The sequence below is a fragment of the Gymnogyps californianus genome, chromosome 24 (assembly GCF_018139145.2).
Source record: "Gymnogyps californianus isolate 813 chromosome 24, ASM1813914v2, whole genome shotgun sequence".
NCBI lineage: Eukaryota > Metazoa > Chordata > Aves > Accipitriformes > Cathartidae > Gymnogyps > Gymnogyps californianus.
In genome coordinates, this window is record NC_059494.1 from 3,069,801 (window position 1) to 3,095,024 (window position 25,224).

The following is a 25,224-nucleotide window of genomic DNA, read 5'->3' on the forward strand; positions in this document are numbered from 1 at the left end:
CCCTGGGGCTGTCTGGTCTGCAGCTCTCCTTTCTCCATCGATCACCAGACTGAAAGAGGTCTGTGGAAGAAAACAAAACCCGAAGCATTTGAATCTTTCCATTGATGGTCTTGGGTCACTTACAGATCCACTCCCTCCGGCTCTAGGAAGAGGACTTTGCCCCCAGCTATTGATTAGGTTTGCCCCCAGCACACTCAGCTGATGCACAGTGCAAAGGTTGCTACCAGAGTCCTCTCCTGCAGGCTCTGTCAGCTGCAGGCAAAGAGAGTGCAACACCAGGAGGTTTAACAGCAACATGAAGCAAACAAGTCCCAAGGCTTCAGGTTTGTCATGGACTTTAATGTAGTGTTCTAATCCTTATCGCAAGTCAGATCAGAATAAAGTACTGGCAAGTCCTGGAGTTAAAGGACATGTGACGACGTTCTCTCTATCCCTTTTGGCCCCAAATCAAGAGATTAGCTACAAAATTGTAAAATTAAAAGTAGATTTTATTAGAAGTAAGGTTTATTAAAAATAAGTTTTATTAAAAGTGAGGTTATTTTTGCTTTCATGTGGGTTTATGATTCATTTCTCCCTTCTAAGCTTTTCTCTGCAGCCAGCAGAGCATAAAACACACCTCAACAAACAAACCAAAACAAAACAGGAAAAATAATTCTCACATTACCACCTGATTCCAAGGGCTGAGGTTTTATGAAAAAAAGAAGGATTGCCATGGGTGTATGAGTTGTTAACACTGCATTAAGATAAAAGAAGAGGAACTAGAATATTCCTAGAACCATCTGGGATCATCAACAGGGACCTTACCCAAAACCTCAGTGATGGGAAACTCGCTACAGTGTGATGCTGGCATCACGTCACCCTGCTCTGTCCCATCCTCTTGCACAGCTCGCACTGCCTTGGAGAGACACTGGTGATGAGGACAGTCTGGCCCATTGTGCATTAGAGAAGCTTCATTTGCAGGGAGGGAAAACTTCGCCCTAGCAAAGGGGGACCGGCAAGGGTCTGTCCCTTTGCTCAGAAAACATCCAGTCCTCTTCCAGCTCCTGTCCCCTGGGCTGGATCCTCTCCCTCCTGAGCAGCTCTGCAGGGAGCTCCACTCCCTGTTGCCACTATTCTACCGACATCTGGTGGCAGCTGCCTGAGGAAGACAAGATGCTTCTTCAAAAGTGGCCCAAGCACTGGCACGTCCTGCCCTCCTAAACCTGCGCCCGGCCTCCAGGCCTGGCTTTGGGCTCGGCTGGTGGGCCCAGGCTTGGAGGGTGAGGCCAGTCCCGGGCCTCCCGGCAGCCCCCATAGCTTGGAGCAGGATGCAAGGCCAGGCCAGGCCGGTTTGGGGTGAGCCCCTCCGGCTCCCCCTCAGCGGGAAGCGGCAAGTTCCTTTTGGGGCTGTCCCCTTTCTGAGGGGAGCACCACCGAAACCCAGCCGAGCACGGCCCGGGGACACGCACCTCAGCCGCCTTGTGAGGTGAGTGGGCCTCTGGAAGCACTAATTACTCATTAACGCTAATCACCTGGAATCCCGCACGGCGTTTCTCAGTGTTTGGGGTAGGTTTTGTTTGAGGTTGCCGTGAGGTGAGGGACGCGCCGAGGGGCAGACGCGTCCCCTCAGCCGCCGCCGCGGGTTCGCGCAGGAGGGCGCGAACATCCCGCGCCGCCCGCAAACTTGGAGCAGAGCGGGTTTCCGTAGTGTAGCGGTTATCACGTTCGCCTCACACGCGAAAGGTCCCCGGTTCGATCCCGGGCGGAAACACGTGGTTTTGTTGTTTTTCTTTTTTCCTGTGGTTTTATTTATTTCCCCACCGTCTCCCGACGGTTCGGGGTCTCGCCGCTTCCCCGCAAGAGAAGTACCGGCACCATGTGGCGCACCACCGGGCAGCGCCCGCGTCCCGCCGTGCCCGGCTGGTCGATCGGCGGGGTTCAGGTGGGTTAAAACGCAGCCGGGCGGGGCGCCTGGCGTGCAGGCGCGTTCGGAGTCGGTGGGGAGCGGGGGTAAAAAAATTAAGCTGAAGAAAAGGAAGCGCTGCGTTGGCCGGGAATCGAACCCGGGTCAACTGCTTGGAAGGCAGCTATGCTAACCACTATACCACCAACGCTCGGCGGGAAAGGCTACCCCGGCCTCCCTCAGCAACCGCAGCCGCCTGGACCCAACCATCCTCCAGGGGCAGGGGGAGGCGCAGCGAGGGCCGAGAATAGCACCACAATTGCCCTACGGCGGCAGTAAATGCTGCATTAGGGGCCGGCCTCTGAGGCTGGGTGGGGGAAGAATATTCTCTTTGTGCTTTTTTTACCCTCTGTCAGCCTCAATTCTCTCTCTACCCCCCTTCACCAGGGAGAATAGTTCCGTCCTCCCGCAGGCATTCCCCCCCTCCCACGCAGTGGTTCCTCCCAGCCCCCGCTCTCCCCCGCCCCCACGAGTTGGTACTTTCCCCCCCTCCTCCGCGCGCTCCCGCCATCCCGCCCCGCGCGCTCCCGCCACTTCCGCCGCCGGGTGAAAGGTCGCGCTGTGGCAGGCCGCCGCCCCCCCCCCCCCTCCTTCCCCCCCCCCCCCTCCCCGTTTCCGGGGCTGCCCAGTGTCCGGGACATGGAGCGGGAGTGACGGAGCCGCCGCCGCCGCCGTCCCCCCCCCCCGCCCTCCCGCAGAGGAGCCGCCCCCCCGCCCCTCAGGGGGAGGTCGCCGCGCCCCGGGGTGAGTGAGGAGGGGAGGGGTGCTCCCTGGGACCGGCGGGATGGGGGCCTTCCTTCCCCTCCCTCCTCCCCCGGTACGGGCAGGGCTCGGCCGGCGGAGGTGGGGGCCTACCCCAGCGTGGGGGCGGTGACCCTGGGGAAGGAGTGTTTGCCCCCTCCCTGGGCCGTATTCCCCACCTCCCCTGGCTTGGGGGGGGTGCCTTAGGGGACGGGGGTTGTATCTTTGGCCCCCTATGATTTGTATCCTCCCCCCCCCAGGGTGCGGGGGGGCGGCCACCCCGTGCCCTGAGAGGGTGTTTGTTCTCCCACGGTTTGCCCTCCAGGCGTGGGAGGGCTGCCTGGCCCTGAGGGGGTTGTTTGCATTTCACCACCACCACCCCCCCCCAACGTGCCCCCCAGGGATGGGCTGATGGGGCGGGACGCCTTGCCCTGGGAGGCGGGGGGGTGTTTGCCCCCCCAGCCACCTCTGCCCTGCCCTCGCTCGCTCCTCGCTCCTCTTTTTCCACAGGCAAAGAGCCATCTCCAGCAGTGGAGGGAGGTGGGGGACACAGGGTGCTCCCTCCCCTGGGCTCCCCCCTCTCCTGCTAACCCATGGCCCGGCCTCCCCTCCGCAGCAAGGGCAGGAGCTCCCTGTCAGGGCTTTCAGCCCCACTCACAGTGCAGAGGTGGACATGGGCTGCTGGCAGGCTTTGCCAAAGCTCGTCCCTCTGTAGAGAAATCCCCGCCGGTTTATTCCACCCTCAGTTGCTTTTATTTTTGGAGAAGGAGATCTTAAAGCTCCCAGCCATGACAGGGACATGTTTGTAAGGGCTCCTCTAGGTGACTGTGTTGCTTTGGCTCTTCCTGAATGCACCAGCAGGCCCCTCGGGGTCTCGCTGGCAAATGAGTATCATGATTCATGCTGGGTTTCTGATCTCTCCTGTCTGTTTTGTTCCGTTTCTTTTTCTCTGGGCTCAGCATCGGAGGATGTTATTGTTCCTTTTCTCTGTGAAATGTGGGAGCTGTGGCGGGTGGGATGAGGGTGAGGTGTTCCTCTGAATCATTAAAAGCACAGAATAGCTGAGATTGGAAGGGACCTCGGGAAGTCTCTAGTCCAACCCCCTGCTCAAAGCAGGGTCAGCTGTGAGATCAGACCAGGTTACTCAGCATTCCTGAGCATCGCTCCTGTTGCCCTTCGTGCTTGCATTGAAAATTGCCCTTAAATTACTGGATGCTGCTACTTTGTCCCTCTCTGTTCTCCTCTGCAGTTTAGGAGCTTCACTGCTGGCGCTTCTTTGTGACGCTTTGTCTCTCCTGATCCTCTGTGAGTGCGATTTTGGTGGAGAAATGGCTGTTTGGGCAGACCAGGGGCCTCAGCAAAAGATAGTGGCAGGTCTCGGGTGTGTCTGTGATTCAGAGCTCTCTTGAAGAGGAGACAAAGATCTTTGTACTTCAGCATACTTGGGTAGAGAGGACGATAGTGAAGGTAGTGCCTTCATATGCTCCTGGAAAATGGGCTTGTGTGGTGAGCCAGGGTTCCTCCGTGGCATCAGGCTGAGGCAGAGGGAAGCAGCAGTCTGGCGTGGAAGACAAATGTGGTTTTTATGTCCCAGGTGGGACTGCGACACTGTTGGTAGTGGGGCTGCTGACCCTCTGCCTGGCTCTTTATGGTGTCCTTTGTTTGACTCTTGCCTGTAAGTGTATGGACCAGACCTCTGTTTTCTCAATTCTTAGTACCTGATAGTTCTCAGAACTTCAGGATTTTGAGAGGGGAATGAAAGGAAGGGTCAGTACTGAGGATTCTCAGATTTTAAGAAGAATTTTGTAGGAAAGAGAGAGGCAGGCCACAGAGTTCACTGAGTCCCATTGTTCAGGTGAAGAAGTCTCTCTCAGATTTATCTGGGCTATCTATCCAGCATGTGCTGGCAGAACAGATTTGGACTGTAAAGTGCAAACCAAGGATTTTGTCTGTGCCTCCCCACTCAGCTGGAAATGTGGCCTATGGAGGATGCTTTTATACAGCCTTATTCCTCTGATGGGAGAAACTGCAGTTATATGAAATGTGCTTTTTTCCTCTTCCTTCCTAGTTTCCTGTCCTGCCCAGCTTGCTGAGTAGTTAATGCAGAAGATAAAGAGGGTTCGTCTGGAAAACGAGACTGCAGGAAGTTGGAGAAGGTATGTGTCCCGGTTACTCCCAAGACCTTTATTGACCTTTAGGTTGTGTGGGACAGAGCAATAATCACCTCTTGGAGTGAATGAGGTTTCTGAAAAATCCCAAGTATATAATTCTGCCTGGGGAGCTCTGTGTCAGGATCTGTGGGTCAGGAAGTGACTCAGGAAGATAACTTGTTTCACTGAATTCCAATTCCAAACTTTACAATTTTTTTCCTGTGCTTGCTTGTTGTCTTCAGACTAACGCATTCCCCTTGAAGGAGGGCTCGGTGGATGTATGCCTGATCCATGTATCCTGCCCAGGCAGGGCAGAAAAAGCATGAAAAAGACCTCCAAGGGATAGCTAGATGTTTTGGGGTGTGGGGTTAGCAGTGCTTCTGCAACCACACTGAATCATCGAAATCAATGCCTCGGCATGAGGACTGTAAAGGACAGTGTTTTTCCAGTAAGGTGTAAATCTCAGATGCGCTATATTGATGCTGAAGTTTCAAGACTGTCTAAGAATAAGGTGGTTAAAATTGGTGTCTTGATCCAACTCACCTTTGAATAATTTAATCCCCAAATTCACTCTGCAATTTCAGTTGGGTAAGTTACTCCTTATACTTGTTTACTTACATATATGGTGTTGCCAAATACTTGCTACGTTTTGTCCAAGGGATGGCTGTAGCAATGGATGAAGCAACTGGATTTTCTTTTTACTCTGTATCGAGTCAGGACCTAAGTTTTGTGAGACACCAGCTATGATAGGGGTATTTCCCAACGCTTTCACATAACTTTGTGTGATGGCTGCTTTGCTTACCCACTACTCCACTCTGTTCTAGTGTCAAAATCACCAGAATGAGAACGGTACCAAGCTAAAAGTTGTGCCTTTCACTTCCCTGGTGAATCATAAAATCATGGCAATATAGTTTGGAAGGGGCTCCAGCCTCCAGTTCAATTTGGGACAGTTACCAGTATTCCATTTGTGGACTGTTTTGAGCCCTTAAAGGTGCAACTTTCCCCTGTGGGGAGTCAAGCTGGCTGAGTAAGACAGTTTCACCAGCTGGGTGAGAGTAACCTAAGGGTCAGGCATCTTGAGCCAAAGCCAGATTATTTGAATTGACTGACTTGACCTGCAGTGGGATTGGATTGAGAGAATTGTACCCAGTTTATGGGGTTTTGTGGTCTTCCTGTCATGTGTTTCTGATAGGCAACACTTCTCCCTTCAGATGTGATTTTAGTTGCTGTAATGGAGACCCTGGATGTAGGCAGTAGAGGCCACAGATGCACTCGCAGTCTTAGAATATCCCATGATGTTCTCTTTTGTGGTTTTACTTGGGCTTCCTGCCTGGCTTTGATTGGAAAATACTCTTCTTTATTCATTTTCAAGCTGTGGATTTACTGCTGGGCGGTAGGTACCAGGAGTACCTACAGATTTATTTCAGGAACTTGTTCTTATGTTATTATTTGCACATTTTGTACAATTTAGGGACTTAGCAGTTTGAAGATATCGTTATATTTACAGCCCTTGTACCGTGTGCCTGAAGTTTAAGGAAGTCCAGATGTACTTTGGTTTAGGTTTGCTCATCTCCTGCCATAATTGCATAAGATATCAAACTAGGTGAGAACTTCCTTTTAGAGAGTTTGTTAGAAGGTGCAAGCTGGTGGGGAATCCTGAAGGAACACTTGGGGTTCTCCTGAAAAATACTCATGGTAGAAAATGGGCAGAGGCGAGTGTTTTCTTGTGGTGATATAAATAACCATCCTTCTCCTTTCCCCTGATTCTTTTCGCTAGGAAAGAATTCAATGTGCATCTTACTGAGGCCGAAGTCTTCAAGATTTGGTTTATGTGTAATTCTTGCTTAATGCTTAATTGTGACAGCTACATCTCAGAAATTGTTCTGTCAGAATGCAGGTCACTGTCCCAAACAACAGGCAGCATTCAAGAAACATCTAATTTGAAAATGTAAATCTTGGGGCTGCTGAGGATAAGGCCTTTTTTGGTGTAATCCTTAGTCGCTGGTTTGCTGTCTTGACGCTGTGTCAAAGGTAGCGATTCTGTCTCCGTGGAGCAAACTTCTCCAGCCTAATTTTTTCAGTAAACTGAAGTTCTTCTGAGATTCTTTGTGGCGTTCTTCCAGGTACCCCCAAAACAACTAAAATGTCCTCATGGAGGGAAATCCAGCTCCTCAAATGAGGTGACAAAAACTGGTTTCCCTAGTCCTAGGCTCATTCCTGCTTTGCAATAGATTACATCATTGACCTTGGGCAAGTCTGTTAGTCCACCTCTCCTCAAATTAACATTTGCTGTAGTTGCATGTGGAGGCGTTTTTGTAGACTCTCATTCAATAACTGCTAGCTTGGAATGTATGAGGAATGCGTGCCACATTTTGCAGGATACGACCAGGGTCTGTTACTGCTGTCTTCTTTCTGTTAGCAAAGACAATTGCGCTGTTTTCTTCCTGTTTTGCCATCTCTCCTACTTCATTCCTGGCTGCAATAGCTCTTCAGGTAAGTGAGGTGCTGTGCTTGGGCTTAAACCTCTCTCTCTAAGTGATGAGCAGTCTTTTCCTTAGGACAGGAAGGGGACTTCACTTTTTTGGCCTTCCAGGGCAGAAGTTTATGTGCCTTTACGATAGGTCATAGCTTTGATGACTTATCCATCCAGATTCCTGGGGTGGTTTTCCTTTGAGTCAAGCTGATTGTTTTCTGCACCAGAATCTGCTGCTTGTACTTCCTTTAACAGCTTATTTCTAGAACTAGTCCTGGGAGAGTGAGTCCTCTGAGGTTGGTATCTTCATTTACAGGACTCGATATGGAATGGGAGATGGACTTTTCTTTTCAATATGTCAATGTATGTTTAAAATGTAATCTTTGAGCGCAGAGAATCCTAGGATCTGTAGTTTAAGAAGTGCCTGTTCTCTTAAGCTTGTCACATGCTTAGAGCTTTCTCTAAGCAACAAAATGTGCGTGCTTGATTTTAAGGCTAATTCTCTCCTTCAACTCCTCCCTCAGTTTTTTGTCCAGTTCTGAAGGGGAAGAGAGGATGACTGCAGTGGACGCGCTATCAGACAGCTCTGAAGTGGTCGAGATGGAGGATGTGCCTTCCCAATTCCAGGTGCAAAAGCATTCTTGGGATGGGCTGCGTGACATTATTCACAGCAGCAGGAAGTATTCGGGCATGATAGTGAACAAAGCTCCCCATGATTTCCAGTTTGTCCGGAAAACAGAAGAGTCCAGCCCTCACTCTCACCGTCTTTATTACCTGGGTAAGCCAGCATGCCAGACGCCGGGTGTGAATATGTGACAGGAGAGCTTCCAATCTAAACAGGCGAGGAAAAGGATGGGAGCCATCCCCTTTTATGAGATGGGGGAACTGAGATTAAGTAACATTGCTCAAGGTTTGCACGCTCAATCTATAGCAAAGCCTGGAACTGAGCAGAGACCTCTCCGGTCCCAGACAAGCGCTTTAACCACAGCCTTTCTGCTTAGCGACAAGGGGAAGTGTTGGCTAGCCAGACCTGCCTCGTGACGGGGGTGTGAACGCAGTGTCCTTTGGAAAGCCAGGTCAATCCAGGTGATGGGGCAAGAGAAGGGATGTTCCTCAAACTCAGGACTATCTTGTGCCTCTCTAGTTTAGGAGAAATGGGATTTACTTGATTGATTAACCAGACTGACTTTCCAAGGAATTTGCTGTCAGTAATTGCTAACTATATGTTGCAAGTTATAGGTATTAATGGCGGGGTCGTGGTGTCCCCCTGCTTTATTAAGTACCATGTATGTAGAATGCTTTCAAGGGGCCGGGGGGGGGTGTGGGAGATTAGGTGGGAATGAACTACTAATGGTATTCGCAGGGAAATATCCTCTTCCTTACAGTAGGATTGAAAGACAGCAGAATGCTGTGTTGTACAGGTCCTTCATTATAGTTGGAGCCACAATGTAATTAGTGACAGAGTGGTTGGATTTTAGTAGCTGGATAATTTTGTGGTTGCTAACATGGGAAGCTTTATAGACTATAAAGAGTTTGTTATGCTTTGGGGCATGAGCTGATCGTTACTGGGCCAGTAAAGAAATTGCCTGATGTGCAACTCCATACAGTGGCTGCTTTCCTGAAATGACCCTGCTTTTTTTTCTTGAGTTGTTGCGAGTAGGTCACTGTAGGACATAGGATGCTGGATTTGAGTGACTGATGTATTTTGTCATTAAGCAGCTCCTGTGTGCCAGCGACTTGATTTGTTATAGTTCCTTGTACATTCTTAGGACACAAGTGCTACTGTAAAGGGCAGTATCCAGAGTTAGCATATTTTTCTTGTTAAGTCTGAACAGTGAGGCTTGATTTGAAGACGAATGTATTTCAAGGCCAAGTTGACTTTGATACAGTTCTTGATCTCGATGACTAAAGAACTAAGGATCTAAGTGGCTAATTTAAAAACTTTTTAATGTTCTTCTGTTACATGAAATGGCAACCAGACCAGCTACTGGCTGGTTGGTGTTCTGCATGGGTGTGACTGTTATAGGAGCCAGATCCAGGAATGAAGATACACGAGTGTCTTTTCAGTGTTCTCTTCCTTAAGGAAATGTACGGGGCATAGAGCAGATTGATCCATCGTTTAAGATCAGTATCTGCCAGGTAATACCAGGGTACCTCTTCTCAGGCATTCCTAATAAGGGGTAAACGCTGATTCTTTCTTTTGCCATAATGAGCATCTTTTGAGTTGAATAACGTGTGCTGTTAAATACTCAGAACTCATTTCAGCAGTTCATAAGTGTTTAACATCGGTGTGCTATTACTGTCCCAACGTTAAATAACATTTTCAAGTTTTTATGTGAATACTGTTAGTGACTGTATGCTGAGGAGTAGGATTAAGTCTTCTGAAGAACTTTACTGTAGGGGTTGAATACTTTTCTTCACATGGGTGCAAAGTATAATGTCTTTTGGGGAGGAAGGCAGTATTTTTCTTGTAAATGCTGATTGACTGTAGTCAGCCTGACGTCATTGTAGAAAGTACTAATATAAGGAGAAAGGAAGCCCAGGTCACAGTCGCATGAGTGTCAAATGTGTGTCTATATAGTAATTTGTTCCTATCTACAGTTTTTTCTGTTTGGACATCTTAAATCATTCCTGGGCTGTCCCCATAGAATTTTATGTTGTGTCATAGCAGATGCTGCTTATATTAAACACCACATGCTCAGCACTTTGGTGTTTCTGTATCTCTGAGGATTATATGCTCACATATTGCTTTGCTTCCTGAGCGCTTATTAATATTTCAGTTTTAATTTTAAATGACTGTACTACTGGGTTAACTGGCTCAGAAATCTTTCTGTTCTGCCCAGAACATGTGCCGAGTAGACAATATCAGGGCACATTTCCCTGTGTGAAATTCTGATCTAGGGAGTCTCTACAGCATACGCAGAGGGCAAGTTCATGGTCTTTGATTTTGTTGAAACTGCCAAAGTTGTGTGTCAGGATATTTTATTTTTCATGGTTGTTTTGGAAATTGGATGAAGGCCAGTAGCTTATTTGATAACCACAGTCAAAGGCTTATGTAAAATAACAAGGTCTTTTGACTATGTCGTATACTGTTTCACATTTGAATGGGCTCTCTAGAGCTTCCAAGCTTTCTCTTCCCCTCTTGCAGGCTGCTGTGTTGGCCTGAATGAGGTCCCTGTAGCAAATTCCTGGCTGAGAAATGTGGAGAATAATGTTGAGTCACCCATTCAGGGAGTGGTTTTTTTAGAGTGGATCTAGGGCATGGGTTGAACAGCCCACAGAGAGGAAAGTTGGACATAACCAATTCTGAAGAGGCTGGTTAGTGTTAAATCTTGCTTAGGGAAATTTCTAAATAAATACCTAAATTTAAATAATTTAGATATTATTCTGTGATTGAACTGATTGCTGCTTAGGAATGACAGCTGGTAAAAGCCTCTGGACAGCCCCAACCCCTCTGTTATCAGACTTTTTTTTCAATTTGCTCTTGGTCCTCTTTGTCCTGGCTAACTAATCTTAAGTAGGATGATGCTTTTGTCCTTCTAATAGGAATGCCTTATGGTAGCCGAGAGAATTCCCTTCTTTACTCAGAGATTCCCAAAAAGGTACGGAAGGAGGCCTTGCTACTCTTGTCATGGAAACAGATGCTGGATCACTTTCAGGTAAGCCAAAGTGGGAAGAGCCTGGGTTGACAGTGCTTGGGAAAACTGGCTGATGTTGTGGGGCTGGTATGGTGGGTACTACTCTGCTAAAGAGTAGAGATAATAGCGTGGCAGTGTATAAGACACAGAGAATGGTATTGGTAGGAATGTTATATCGAGAATTGCTTTGCTTCATAATACAAGATAGTCACTTGTGTGTGCAACGGAGCTGGCAGTGAGCATGAAACAGCAGTTGATGTGGCAAGCAAAGGGCTGACCTAGCAAAGAGGACTCTGTAAACTCACATGCAGTCTGCCTCAGATTATAAGCTATCAGGACAGTGCACCTTTCTTCTGGGTGTCTTGTCTGGGCTCTTGCCATGCTTGTTGATGGGCTCGGTGGAATGCCTGTCTGTCATCTTCCCTGCTTTTAAGGAAGTCGGGAAAGTTGAATTTAAACTGCTGCTTCTGCCCTACACTCTATTGCAAGTGAACCAGAAAGGGGGTGAATTTTCCGCTCCCTGATTTCAGTATCTTAATGTCCTTTGTCACTAACAGCATTGATGAAGAAGATAGTGGAGGATGTTGGTCTTTCTTCCCTACTAAAAACATTCCTGGTGGAAAAGAATTTAGCTGTCTTGACCCCGTTTGGATTGCTAGTCCTCTTCAGGGTAATTCAAGATCCCCGGAAGAGCTTTTGTTTGCAGTGTCTGACATGGAAACTGTTTGTGAAGGCTGTAGATAACGTCATTAAGTTAATTGGTTACATCTGATTTGCATAAGCAGAGCAAGTGCAGCTGTCCTCAGTTCATGCTGAAGTGCCAACTGCAGAAATGACAGATTTGCAATTCATCTCTCGCGTAAAGGAAACTTTGGGGCATGCGGTTGGTTTAGTCCTCCTGGACCACACTTGTAGCCTAGAGTACAGTAGTTACGGACCTGTATGGACCTGTATTGTATTTCCTTCAATACTAGGCAACCCCTCATCATGGAATGTATTCTAGAGAAGAGGAACTCTTGAGGGAACGCAAGCGACTTGGTGTCTTTGGTATAACATCGTATGATTTCCACAGTGAGAGTGGCCTGTTCCTCTTCCAGGCTAGCAACAGCCTCTTTCATTGTCGAGATGGGGGCAAGAATGGCTTCATGGTGAGTCTGCTAATGATTTTATGAATATGATCTGAAACGGACTTAATGGTTTTGGATGGAGATGGCTGCACATCTGCAGCTGTTTGATTATGGTCATTTCTCTTGTGTCCTGTCAGGGCTATGTTCGCCCTCATTTCATGGGCAGTACTGTATCTGTGGTTTAGGCCTTTTAAATACGAAGCTGGAAGCTGATTTGGTACAGAGCTGTTTGTGTGTCTGTTGCTGTAGGTGTCTCCAATGAAGCCTCTGGAGATCAAGACTCAGTGCACAGGGCCACGAATGGATCCCAAGATCTGCCCTGCCGACCCTGCCTTCTTTTCATTCATTAATAACAATGATCTGTGGGTAGCAAATATTGAGACAGGAGAGGAGAAGCGGATGACATACTGCCATAAAGGTAACTGGTGCTTCTTGCCAGATTCAAAAGGAAATTCCTTCTGACAAATTTGGTCTGGGAAGGCTCATGTCTTCATGGCTTATTTCTCACAAGTACCCTCTTCTTTTGGATCAGCTTTTTCCAAGGAGATGTAAATGCAGTCTCCTTTGTTCCTCTCCAGGCTTATCCAATGTTCTTGATGACCCCAAGTCTGCTGGTGTAGCCACTTTTGTCATTCAGGAGGAGTTTGATCGGTTCACGGGCTATTGGTGGTGTCCCACAGCTTCCACAGAAGGTCAGTCAGTGTTCTGTTTATCAAATTCTGACGCTGTAACTGCTGCCAGCCCCTGCTATGAATGATATTTTGAGCAAGGTTTTCCTTTGGCCTGGGTTTGGTCTGTTTCTGGGGAGGCCACCTGAAGGAACAAAACACTGAGGGATTATAATCGTGCTCTGAGGAGTATTTGCAGGTGGTCACTAGGAGCTATGGCTATACAGGAGATGTACACTCTGCACCAGAGTGAACTGCCACAGTGCTCCAGACAAGTCAGAAACAGCTGGAAAACACTGTAGCAAACATGCTTACTATCTGTCCTAGGTTCAGAGGATTTAAAAACACTGCGGATCTTGTATGAGGAAGTGGATGAGTCAGAAGTGGAGATAATTCATGTTCCTTCACCTGCCTTGGAGGAGAGAAAAACAGACTCCTATCGGTACCCCAGGACAGGTAAGTGAAAGACCGCGGGACTGCTAATGCAACTCTTGACTGCTGCTGGCAGCAGCAGTGGAATTTGTGCTATAAACTTTGCATGATTAATCTAGGTACTTACTAGGATATAGAAGCCGGTTGTAAATGTTGAGGCCTAATTGAGTCTCTGAGCCCAAAATCTACTGCAAGGAATGGGATTTCAGCTTAAATGAAAGGATTGCTGAGAAAATGGCATATATCTGGTGGCATATCATGGAATACATTTTGAATCCCGTCTCTCCTCTCCCTCCTGAGAACACGCACAGCCAACTAGGCAAGGCAAAAGCAAACTTTTTGCATACCCAGAATGACTCTTGTGATTACAGTGGTGTTTGCTCACATACATAGTTTGATCTTTGTACATTCACACACAGCCATTTTAGTAGGACCAGAGTCAGTTCTTCTCTAGAAGCTATATAGAGTATAACCATGGAGTGTTCAAGTTGGTCATCTTGGTGTTCTTTCACTCCTTCTCTGCAGGCAGCAAAAACCCCAAGATTACATTAAAACTGGCAGAATTTAAAACAGACAGCAAGGGTAAGGTAAGTGATAACAACTCAGAATGGGATATTGCCCAGGAGGGTTGACTGCTTCTGAAGCTCCCTAGAATTAAGACAAGGTCACTAAGAAATCCTAGGTAGTGTTAGCCTTTGTTTTCATCCTCCTGTGACACCTGGTTCTATAATGCATTTGTCTAAGAAGCAGAAAAACTTTAAAATACTGAAAAGTATTCTGGTGGAGAGGCAGCTGGGAGAGGGAAGGGAAGTGAGAAGTAGGGTTAGCCTGGTATTGTCAATAGTAGAGCAGGAGGGTTGAAGCCCGATCTAATCCTGGGCTTCAGTCCCTGGCTGTATCCTTTTCTGTGGCTGGCTGCCAGAATCATTTTGCTTTGAAGCTTGTTTTTCCCTTCTCTTCCTGCCATTTGTAGAAAGGCTTGCTTCTCCTGGCCTGACCCTTGCTGATGCCAATAGCTAAACTTCCTTGTTCTCCCATTCCACTGAGCTTCCATAGGAGGAGGTGGGGAGGTCTGGTAGCACTCTGATTTGATATTGGACCTTCCTTTTGCTGCAGATCGTGTGTGCTCAGGACAAGGAGCTGGTGCAACCGTTTGCTGCATTGTTTCCGACTGTGGAGTACATTGCCCGTGCTGGATGGACCCGAGATGGCAAATAGTACATAAGCTTTTCTTCCAAACTATCGCTCCCAAGGGCTTCCCTGGCTGAACTATTGCAGGCCCTCGACGTGCTTTGTACTGTAGTCATGACCTGGTTTTAAAGCCATGAGTGCCAGAAATGGCACATGAGTATTTGGCTTCTTCAGTGTTATAACATCCTAAAAGTAGGAATTAATCAAACGTAGACCAGAGTGACAAGCTGTGGGGTTTAAGTCACAACCACAAAGTTAAATGACATTGATATATTAAGTGGGCAGTCCTGGGGAATTCTTTTGAGTTGAAGATGTTTAACACAAGTACAATATGCTTCCTGCTGAAATGAGAATGTACTGTAAGCAGTTTTATCATTGCTCATTGGTCCAGTTTGTGATCAATGCCAAATGTATCATGGCAAAGTGGGCACTTTGCGTGGTGCTAAGTCCTTCGTGCAGTGTGTACAAGGGGAAAGATTGCTCTGTGACCGGTGTGCTTCCATAGCTTGCTATTGCTCCAAATGTGATACACAGTCTTGTGCTGGCCAGCCTTCCCTGAAGAGTTACAGAATCCACACCAATCTGATTGGTTTGAAATTTTAAAGCTCTTAATTTTTTCCCCTCAAAAGCTTGCTTGACTGTTAACTAGTTTCTGTGCAGATCAAGTTAAGGTGACTTAGCTGTGTTTGAAGATTGCATTCTGTAACTCATCATGAAATTTCTGCTCTGGAAACTAAATTCGTACAGCTTTACAGACGGTAATCCCATAGGTGATTCTTATGTTCTGCACCAGAGCTTATCTAAATGTGCTGAATATATCAGTTCATGAAATCCACAGTCACTGAGATGCTAGGGAGAACTGGCTCTTTTGAAAGTCTGTCTTAATGATGAAACTTCCCTTGATGCACTTCCAGGCCTTGGGGTAGCCGCACTATGCAGCGGTGGCTTGCCATCTGTCATGTTGAGAGGCCTGCAGTGCAGCACCACTTCAAATGACTCTCCTTGGAGAGGAACAAGGCTGAGACTGAAGCGACTCCTTCACTTGGCAGTTGTCTTAGGTCTGTGCCTTTCCCTGCTAGTGCAGCGTGCAATGAAGAAGCTACAAATGGATCACTTTAAGAGTGATCGCTTCAGCTCGTTAGGAGCTTGCTAGAGAACAAATAATGCTTCCTGATGGAGGGGCTGTCCAAGGAAGAGTTACGTTCTGGAGACAGGGTTCTGTTAACAGTGCTCCCTTGGAATAGACACTCTGGCAAATCTGTCAGACATCTTGTCTGAACGATACCCCTGTGAAATACCAGAGATGTCTGGCAATACATGTTTGTTGGCAAAGCTTCCAGGAGATTAGAAAGCAGCAATGATGAGAAAAGCTTTGCATTCAGATGCCTAAATCCTTTCTGCCAGCGGGAGGAAAAAGGGTTGCATGTTCTGAGTGTTAGAAAGGGACATCTATTTTGTGGTACTGACAATCACCTCCAACTTCTTTCCCCAGTGCCTGGGCTATGTTCCTAGACAGACCTCAGCAGCGACTGCAGCTAATCCTTTTGCCTCCAGCACTCTTTATTCCAGTCCCAGAAAATGAGGAGCAACGCGCTGAATTTGCCAAAACTGTGCCAGAAAATGTCCAGCCATTTGTGATCTATGAAGAAACCACTGATGTGTGGATAAATGTAAGAGGCTCGGGGCTGGGAGGAGAACAGAGGCTGCCCCTTCCTCCCCCACAGTTAACCATTTTCATGTTGGCTGTGTGTCCGGTTTAGCCCACGCTCCAGCAGACTGCTTTGCTACTCAGTAGTGCCAGATTTGGTGTTAATTCAGGGGGTCTGATAAAGCCATGAGAAGGACTTTCATGCACTCAGCACTGGAAGAGATGAGGATCCTGCCATCTCCTTGCAGTTGGAGCTATTCATTTAATTCTTGCTAACATTCTTGGTGAACACAGGCATTTTGGACACTGACACTTTTGGATGTAACACTGCCATTCTTTTGGGGGTATTTTATTACAAGATTAAACGGCTTCTTGAATTATGAGCAACCCTAATCCCTGGAATTCATGCTTACTTAGATAGGTAGTGGACATAGGGGACAGGGAATAAACTTCAGCCTCTAAGATTAAGCATCTTGGTACTGAAGTGACAAAGGGGCCTGGAGGTCACACCGTGGCATTCCTAAGGTGTTGGAATAGCAACTACCTAGTGGGCCTCACGTGGCTGAAAAGCCTAGCTCAGTGGCAAGACTGGTGCTGGTTTCGGTGGCAGCCGTGGAAAGCCCAGAGGATGTGGTCTTCTGCATGGGCCCAGAGTTTCTTTGTGGTAATAGGAAAGTATGGAATGGCATTTTCCCACTAGCTGCTCATCTGAGATATTTCTCCCCCCTCTCCTTTCCTTTGAAAGCCCAGTAGTTTAGCACTGACTCCCTTGGCTATGTCTCTGCTCTCTCGTTACAAATCACTCATGGGTCTTTTGCCTTGTGTGACAGGTTCATGATATCTTCTATCCTTTCATCCAACCAGAGGGAGAGGAGGAAGAACTCTGCTTTATCCGAGCCAACGAATGCAAGACAGGTTTCTGTCACCTGTACAGAGTCACAGCGGTCCTAAAGCAAGGCAGCTATGACTGGGTGCAGCCATATGTCCATAGCGAGGGTAAGAGCTGCACTTTGTCAGCGTTTCAGCTTTGGGAGCTCCCTCTCTGATTTGCTTGTGTTGTCTTTTGGGGAAGGCAGTGATTTATTCTCATGTTATTTCTTCTAGATGATTTCAAATGTCCTATCAAAGAGGAGATTGCCTTGACTGATGGGGAATGGGAGGTGTTGGCGAGGCATGGATCGAAGGTAGTGGTTATTTTTATTCTCTCTTGCAGTGTTACAGCTCTGCATTGTCTGCCCACAGTCCTGGCCTACGCCCTCTGTTACGCCTGGGACCAGCTAGAACTACTTAAGCTTCATTTTGTTTCTCTTTTTATTGCTGCCTCTGCTTTCCCCAGAAGTGCTGTAGTCCAGTGCACATTGAACTCATTGCCTTTTTAATCAGACTTCAGATTGCTCCTTAGGTAAATCCCATGAGTGAGTCAGGCCATAAAAAAGGACACAAGTCTGACGTTCAAGAGCAACAAAGAACTATTTTGTGGAGAACCTTGGGATTGCTGCCTTTGCCGAAGCATTTTAACCCCAATGAGTACTCGTGAATTGGAAATATGTCCTAGCGCTTAGAGTGAACTCTTGGTCTCCAGCTGATCCCTCAGTAGAGCGTTTAGGAAGAAGGCAGCTAGGGAGTATAAAGCAATTTAGAATATGGAGAAACTGTATCTGTTATTGGTTGCAGAATAGCCAGAAATGAATTTTTATTAATCTTGTAGAAACCTAGTTCCATTTTTTTCTGTAGGAATTAACTCTGAGTCTGATCTTGAATGCTCCCAGGTGATTTTCATCAAAATGAAGACCTTGTCTGTTCATTTCCAATTAATCTGGATTCTCACTTCTCGCTTTTTAAAAGGCCTACAGCTCCATGTATTTGGTTTCTGCTGCTTTTCCTCAATCTGCAATTAACCTGCTGTCCCTCCCCATGTGGATTCTCACTGTACATGCTGTTGATTTTGGCCACAGCTCTTCCCCGCATGTGTTATGGCTAAAATTGTGTTAGCAGCAATTATTTTGATGCATTTGTTGCTCCACAGGGCTCTGCCCAGTTTTCCTGGCCAATTGAGTCGGATATTTTTTCCCTTTGCTGTCCACAGTGGTCTTCAGACTGTGGGTTAGCCAGAAATAGCATTTGGGCGTCAGCATTTGGAAGCTGTAAGGTGGAAAACAGTTCAGTTACTGTTGCTGGATCAATGCAGTATTTAAAAGCTGTAGTCTCTATTGCTGGCTGGCCAGGTGGTTTTTAGAAGCAGCTTTATCTGGACATTAAAAACATATTTTAATGTGGCTTGAAGTTTGGTACTGTTAGAGCTATTAGACTGATCCTTCCACAGATGGGAATTCGTTATCATGATTGCTGGAAAAAAATACACGTACCCTTATAATCCAGACATACTACAGGAAGACGCCATATTTAAGCTCAGAATCTTCCTAGTTTCACCTATGGGGAACAGAGCCCAACTTTTTCTGCTCATTAGTAAGCAAATGGTTTAAGTCTCTTAAAGCTGAGTGACTGCTTTTCGTTACTTCATTGGACTATATGCAGTTCTCCATAAGTGCTGCGTATGTGTTCTCTAGCCACAGGCGTCGTGTACGGTCCCTAATGCTGTGAGCAGTCTGTCATGGTCTATTTGTGTTTTAAGCTGACTCTGCCTGGGGACAGACTGTTTGAACTGGCAGAGGAGCAGTAGCTGTCATCCTTCTGTTGCTGAACCCTCTCTTCTCCACATAGATCTGGGTCAATGAGACTACGAAGCTGGTGTATTTCCAAGGCACAAAGGACACCCCGTTGGAGCACCACCTCTACGTAGTCAGCTATGAGTCTCCTGGAGAAATTGTGCGACTCACCACTCCGGGCTTCTCCCACAGCTGTTCAATGAGCCAGGTTTGTTGTTTCTTAGATACAAGATGCCCTCGTCTCCTAACTGACGGGGATCCTAACTAGGAATGGTAATGAATCATGACAAGTAATGAGTCCTGAGGGCTTCTTTGCCTTGGTTGCTTGAGATGTGGGAGCTCTTGTCTGAGAACTGCACGGAGAAGATTAGACGTGGGAAATTGAAGACCTTGTTCCCCTAACTCTTCTCTCTCCCATCTCTAGAACTTTGACATGTTCATCAGCCACTACAGCAGCGTGAGCACTCCACCTTGTGTGCACGTCTACAAGCTCAGTGGCTCCGATGATGACCCGCTCCACAAGCAGCCCAAGTTTTGGGCTAGCATGATGGAGGCAGCCAGTAAGTCCCGTAGAACGTGTCAATGCTAGGTTATGTCTGTGATACTCTTCCTACTAGCGGTAGCCAAAGGTGATGGAGAGGGAATTGGTCCAAGTAACTTCACTCTAAGCGAAATGAATTGTGTTATCTTGTGGGGGAGAGATCTCTAGTGGGTAGCTTATCCAGGAAATGGTATATGGGCTTTTAAGATGTTACTATTTCATGCTTTGAGCAAAAGCAGTGCTCCAGGGTGCAGGGTTTATGTGACTGTGGTTTTAGGTGTTACTTTACTCATGATTTGTCTGAAGAGGTAGGGGGCAAGTATCTGGGATGCAGTGGCTACTTCATTCTAATGCTGTAGGCTTTAAAGTTTCAGATACAGCTCACAGCAGCACCTGAACTTCTCCTGCAGATGTCTTCTCCATTTTGACCCATCCCTGTTCTTAACCTTCCACATCTTGCTGTTGTGGCGTAGAGTGCCTTGTCTGAGAATACCCAGCTGATGATGTTTTCTTGTGTGATCCCTTCACTCTTTATGTGGCCTGTTGCCCTGTGCAAGCAGAGAGAGGCTGTCTGTTTCTCAGTGAGAGGCTTCTCTGAGAGGCATTGCTAAGGCTTGGTATTGAAAGAGCCCTGCCTAGGGTCAAGTTTGAACAGAATGAGCTTGTTCAGGCAGGGTAGGAGGCAGAGCCTGCTGCCCGTTACTGCATTGCTAGTGTCTGAACTTCCTTCTGCAGGTTGTCCCCCAGATTACATCCCACCTGAGATCTTTCACTTCCGCACTCAGTCAGATGTTGAGCTCTACGGAATGGTCTACAAACCTCATGATGTCCAGCCTGGGAAGAAGCATCCTACGGTGCTCTTTGTGTACGGAGGCCCTCAGGTAATAATCCAGATTGACTGCTGGTGTCAGGCATGGGATTGCTGCCCAGGGCAGAGCTCTGTGTAGCTCGGTCATGCATCAAGATTTACACTTTGGTTAGCAACGAGCACTGGACCGCTGTTCTGACCTCCTGCTTCAAACCTCAGATGATTTTTCCAGCATTTAGTCTGATTTGTGTGGCTCTGATAGCTCGATTAGTGGCTGCTCTCCAGCTCGGGATCCTACACAGTGGGACAGACAGAGGAAGGTACTGGAAGGCAGCTGCTCAGCTCTGAAACTTTTCTTCCCTCCTCCTGCAGGTGCAGCTAGTGAATAACTCCTTCAAAGGAATCAAGTACTTACGGCTAAACACGCTAGCGTCCCTAGGCTATGCTGTGGTAGTGATTGATGGAAGGGGTTCATGCCAGCGAGGACTCAAATTTGAAGGGGCCCTGAAAAACCAAATGGTAATGTACTACTTTTGTTGATGAATCTCTGCTCGTTTGCCCTTTCAAAGGCTGCCTGGCTGCATGTTTCCTGTGCGAGTGTTGCTCTTGTCTTTTCTGTCTCAAGTTTCTGGATTTAGAAAGCCACTAACTTCAGGTTCCTTGTTGCTTTTAGGGTCAGGTGGAGATAGAGGACCAGGTGGAAGGTTTACATTATGTAGCAGAAAAATACGGGTTCATCGACTTGAGTCGGGTAGCCATACATGGCTGGTCCTATGGGGGTTTTCTCTCCCTCATGGGTCTTATCTGTAAACCCAATGTCTTCAAGGTAAGTCTGGACGTGGGGCTGTCATCTTGGGACACGTAGCTCTCTCAGCTTCTGTCACTCTTGGCATCTGGAGTCGGCTTTTTTGCTTGATGTTTCTGAGGGGGAGGTGAAAATGTCCCTCAGTCCTGCCTGTAGCTCCTGGCTACAGTCCTGCATTCTGCTTACAGATCATACCTGTCTGAGCCTTGATGGGGTCTCTGGGATGGGGTCGTTCCCCAGTGACTGCCAAGGGAGGACTTAGCCTAGCATCCAATGAGATAATTGATGCGCTATTCCTAATCCCCTCCCCAAGTCCCCGGCACAGTTTCTGGATCATTCCACAAGTCCTTCTTGAAAGGGGAAGCCTTTAGTGCTGGTATGCAGGAATTTGCCCCGTTGTGACCATAAGAGGAATAGCAGGAGGAGGAATCTGGGGTTTATGTGCGTTTGCTGTAGAAGAATCCTGGTCTGAGTGACACAACAGTCCAGAGCCTGTTTTTCCTGCCTCTTCAGGAAAAGAGGGAACACTTGAACTCTTTAGCACGTGATAATTGAGGCTGTCTCCTGCCACCTATTTGTTTGACAGATTGCTATAGCAGGTGCTCCTGTCACAGTTTGGATGGCATATGACACCGGGTATACTGAGCGGTACATGGATATCCCAGAAAACAACCAGCAAGGTTATGAGGCTGGCTCTGTGGCATTACACGTAGAAAAGCTTCCCAATGAGTGAGTACCGTGGGGTTGGGTGATCTGCTGAAAACCTGCTCCCGGGTCCTGCTTGGTGCCACCAGTTGCACCTCTGCTGAATCCCAAAAGAATGGATGGATTCTGATCCCATTTAATTTTAACTCACGTGGCTGGTTGCTGCCTTCTGCAGCAAGCTGGGGCGCTGTACCCCCAGCCCCCTTTGCCAGGGAGGGGTTGAGGACCATGTCCATGGCCTTACGCTGTTCTGACCGTCTGTCCGTTGCTCGGTTTCGGCTTGCCGACTAGCAGCTCTTTGCTCAGGCCCACTGCAGAGCTTTTTATGTGGTTTCTCATCCTATCTCTCATCCCATCTCCAGGCCAAATCGTTTGCTGATCCTCCATGGCTTTTTGGATGAAAATGTGCACTTTTTTCACACCAACTTCCTGGTATCACAGCTAATCCGGGCTGGAAAACCTTACCAGCTGCAGGTAGGAGGAACAGGAGTGAAGTGGGAAGGTCCCTTAAATCTGGAAAGAGAAAAAGTTTTCTGCTGTGTGTTCTGGGGGTGGGAGAAGGTGGAGGCAGATGGTCCCACATCTTGTTGCAATGTAGATGACAGTAAATGCCTAGTTTGACTCCAAGAGGTGGCCGGGAGGTGGCACTGTGGCTGTTTCGTTGCTGGCAGATGTGGCCTGTATCTAAAAACATTTGCAAACAGGGCTCCTGCCCTCAGGCCTGGAACTTTCCTTCTCCGCTGAACTGTTGCTGTCTCACTTGGCTGGTGGCAGCAGAGGTGGCTGACTCGCCGAGCGGACTAGCAGCACACGCCAGCGCAATGAAGGAGGGGGCCTGGTGCTCTAGACATTCCCTGGCACTTCTTTGTCCCGACGGAGACTGGGTTGAGGGAAGAGGGCTGATGTGAGGGAGGGTTGTCCGTGCTGAATGAGCTGCTCCTGGCTAACTGCCCTGTCTCTCTGCTTCTGCACAGATCTACCCCAACGAGAGACACAGTATTCGGTGCCCTGAGTCAGGAGAGCACTATGAAATCACGCTGCTGCACTTTCTACAAGAATACCTCTGAGAGCACAAGCCTCTGCAAACTGGACACTGACAGCTCGCCTTCCCCCTCCTGTGCCCTGCCACTACCGCCTCCCTCGACAGCCATCTAACCCAGAGCACAAATGGCTGAGTGCCCGCGTCCGGGCTGGGTGTGCGCCCCCGAGCGAGGGGGCAGGGTGGAGGGCCCCTTCCCTTTGGACAGTGCCACCTTCTTTCACTTTCCATGCTGGAGGTCTGCCCCTGCTCGGCTGCTCGTCCTGTTCCTCTCCTCCGGCCTGGCTGTTAATGCTTTTTTTTGCTGCTACTCCCTCTATCCTGGGGATCAATGGACAGTGGTCTGTCTCCCGAGGCTGAGGTTTGTGTCCATCTCTCTCTCCCCCCCACCCTTTTCCCCTTCCACTGCACCTCTGCAGTCCTCATACTCTTACCTGCAAGAACTCAGTGCCTGTGTTGGAAATGGAAGAGCCGAATCAGCAAGCTGCCTTAAGCCAGGAGTGGGAGGGAAGAGAGAACTACCTATTGTTAAGCCCCAGGGGAGCTGATCGCTGCTGCTGCTGTGTCCTGGCCCTGCTGCAACAATGTGGAGCCCTGGGATGCGAAGAGAGCTCTACAGAAGCATGCAACACTAGTCTTTTCTATTTTTTCAGTTTAATTTTGCAGAGCAGATGGAGGAAGTGGCTGGGGTCGGTAACAGCGTCCTCTGGTACCTTCCTCTAATGGCCGCTCACAAGCAGAGTTGTGCCAACAGGTAGCGTGGCAGCTGAAGCAGCTGGCTACAACCAGAGATCATCTCTCCAGAGATCACAGCAGCATTTGGGTTTTTGCAACACAAGGTGGATGATATTTATGCAAATCCTCCCTCCCTCCATTCTCTGTGCTGCCTCCTGATCCCACCTTCTCCTTCCCCGACACCCTGAGCTTTCAGATGTGCACTGAAATTGGCTGTGCTTCAGTTCTCTGCGGGTCAGTGACTGTTCCCCTTGCCCGTTTACTCAGCAAATGCTCTCTTCTGGTTTTTATTTACCTGGTCAACAGGAACTGCAGTTCTGGGGAGGGGGGATAGAGCAATCGCACCTCAGGGGAGCACGTACCCCCCTCAAGCCAAGGGTTCTGCCAGGGGCAAAAAGAAAAAAAAAAAAAAAAAAACCCACCCACATGAACCACGTTGACTTGCCCTGGAGTATTTTAAGTGCGTATTATGAAAAGAAAATATTTTTATGGATTCTTATTCTTTTATAATTATGAGTGTAAGATGTAGCGACTCATTAAAATATTGGAAAGAGACGTGCTGGCTGGCATTTGTGCCTGTGTTTGGAGTGCAGGAGAGGGCTCGGGAGGAAATGGCAGCTGGCTCACGATAGCCGAAGCCGTGTCTGTGGTAAAAGCAAAGCGCTCTGTTCGGTTTCTGTGCCGAGCAGTGGAGAGAATATTAAATCCCTGATGTTCCTCAGGGGAAGCGTGATCCAAGCAATTGAAGATGCAGGGTGGAGAGTTGGGAATCCTGGACCGTGTTCTTGGCTCCGCCGTTAAGGCGCTGCATGACCTTGAGCGAGTCAGACGTTTCATGCTTGCGAATACCAGCCGTGGCTCTGGAGGTCGGTACCTCGCCCGGCGCCCCGACTCCCTCCGATGACTTAGGGGGATGCAGCTGCTCTGATCCGAGCCCTTCCAAGCACTCGCAGCTCTGATCCCACGCTAGGACACATGGAGCTGCTTTTTGCAGGTGCTGGGCCTGCCTATGCTCGCCCTCTCTGGAGCTTAAAGCTTACAAAACCTGGCCTTGCTGTTTTCCTTTCTATATGGGAGTCAGGCATTAATTAAACTGCTATTAAATGCCCTGAGGATGGAAGCTGGAGGCTTCTGTTTTAGATGCAAAGCACCTTACAGCTGGAGCATTTTGCTTTCTGAGCACAGATGTGAGCATATTTGTTGCCCTCTTCTTGTCCCCGTGCCCAAATAATTGTCCCGACTATTGCAGTTGTGGTTTAGCTTCTACTACGCACCCCGTTGGGTAACCCCTGGTGCAGCTTTTGAGGTCGGAGGGGCGGAAGGGGACGTGATGGAGGAAGTTGCACATCTCTGAAGTTTCCTTGAGAGAAGTCTGCAGACAGAAAAGTTGCTCCCCTTTCTCCCTGCCGCCTTTAGAGCCGGGTGGGTGCTGGTGGATGGTAAGAAGCTTTATTTTGCAGGGTTTGTTTCTTTTCAGTCTTAACTTAAACTGCTTTTTCCTGTCCCAAAAGAGCAAGTGTTTCTTAAAACATCTGCAATGCACTCTTAAAATGCTCTTGTCTAGGAGAGTTTACAAATCTGTCAGCTCCTTTGATCCTCCAAACTTGCTTCTGAAGCTGTAGGATTATTTGATGCCATAAAAAGGGGTTGGTTTTCTTCTTTTGGGGATTGAGAATCCGGAGAGGCATTAACTGGGAAATCACCTACCGCAATCCTGAGCTTTTCAATATGTAACAGGCTCTGTTGGGGATTGAAATACAAATGATGTGGGAGGCCCCCACCCAGCTGTCCTGCGGGAAGGGTAATGGGAGTACGAAGCGTGGTGCAGCTGGGTTCACGGTATCTCTTTCAGACAGAGGATTTGCAGCTGTACTGTGAAGTTGAGTTAATTTCCTGAGCGAGCGGTAACGGCCGG

The 25,224-nt window shown here is 48.1% G+C and overlaps 1 protein-coding gene and 2 non-coding genes across 5 annotated transcripts; 2 read left to right on the plus strand and 1 right to left on the minus strand.

Annotated features, from left to right (window-relative positions):
- Window positions 1-1,677: 1,677 nt before the first annotated feature.
- Window positions 1,678-1,750, plus strand: TRNAV-CAC (transfer RNA valine (anticodon CAC)). The gene has a single exon. It is a non-coding gene; the product is annotated as a tRNA-Val (tRNA).
- Window positions 1,751-2,021: 271 nt separating this feature from the next.
- TRNAG-UCC (transfer RNA glycine (anticodon UCC)) lies at window positions 2,022-2,093 on the minus strand. The gene has a single exon. It is a non-coding gene; the product is annotated as a tRNA-Gly (tRNA).
- A 529-nt stretch (window positions 2,094-2,622) lies between these two features.
- Window positions 2,623-23,711, plus strand: DPP9 (dipeptidyl peptidase 9). Of its 3 annotated transcripts, XM_050910486.1 has the most exons (22): window positions 2,623-2,686; window positions 4,752-4,839; window positions 7,831-7,933; window positions 8,030-8,084; window positions 10,853-10,965; window positions 11,919-12,092; window positions 12,321-12,489; window positions 12,650-12,763; window positions 13,067-13,195; window positions 13,697-13,758; window positions 14,288-14,388; window positions 15,855-16,032; window positions 16,841-17,006; window positions 17,115-17,194; window positions 18,732-18,884; window positions 19,101-19,236; window positions 19,953-20,098; window positions 20,398-20,544; window positions 20,699-20,851; window positions 21,417-21,559; window positions 21,898-22,009; window positions 22,510-23,711. In XM_050910486.1, the coding sequence occupies exons 2-22, from the start codon at window positions 4,784-4,786 to the stop codon at window positions 22,600-22,602; spliced, it is 2,583 nt and encodes an 860-aa protein (XP_050766443.1). In that variant the 5' UTR covers window positions 2,623-2,686; window positions 4,752-4,783; the 3' UTR covers window positions 22,603-23,711. The 3 variants fall into 3 exon arrangements, with proteins under 3 accessions (XP_050766443.1, XP_050766442.1, XP_050766444.1); XM_050910485.1 differs by having other exon boundaries at window positions 7,831-8,084; XM_050910487.1 differs by lacking the exons at window positions 21,417-21,559; window positions 22,510-23,711 and having other exon boundaries at window positions 7,831-8,084; window positions 21,898-22,003.
- The last annotated feature ends 1,513 nt before the right edge of the window (window positions 23,712-25,224 follow it).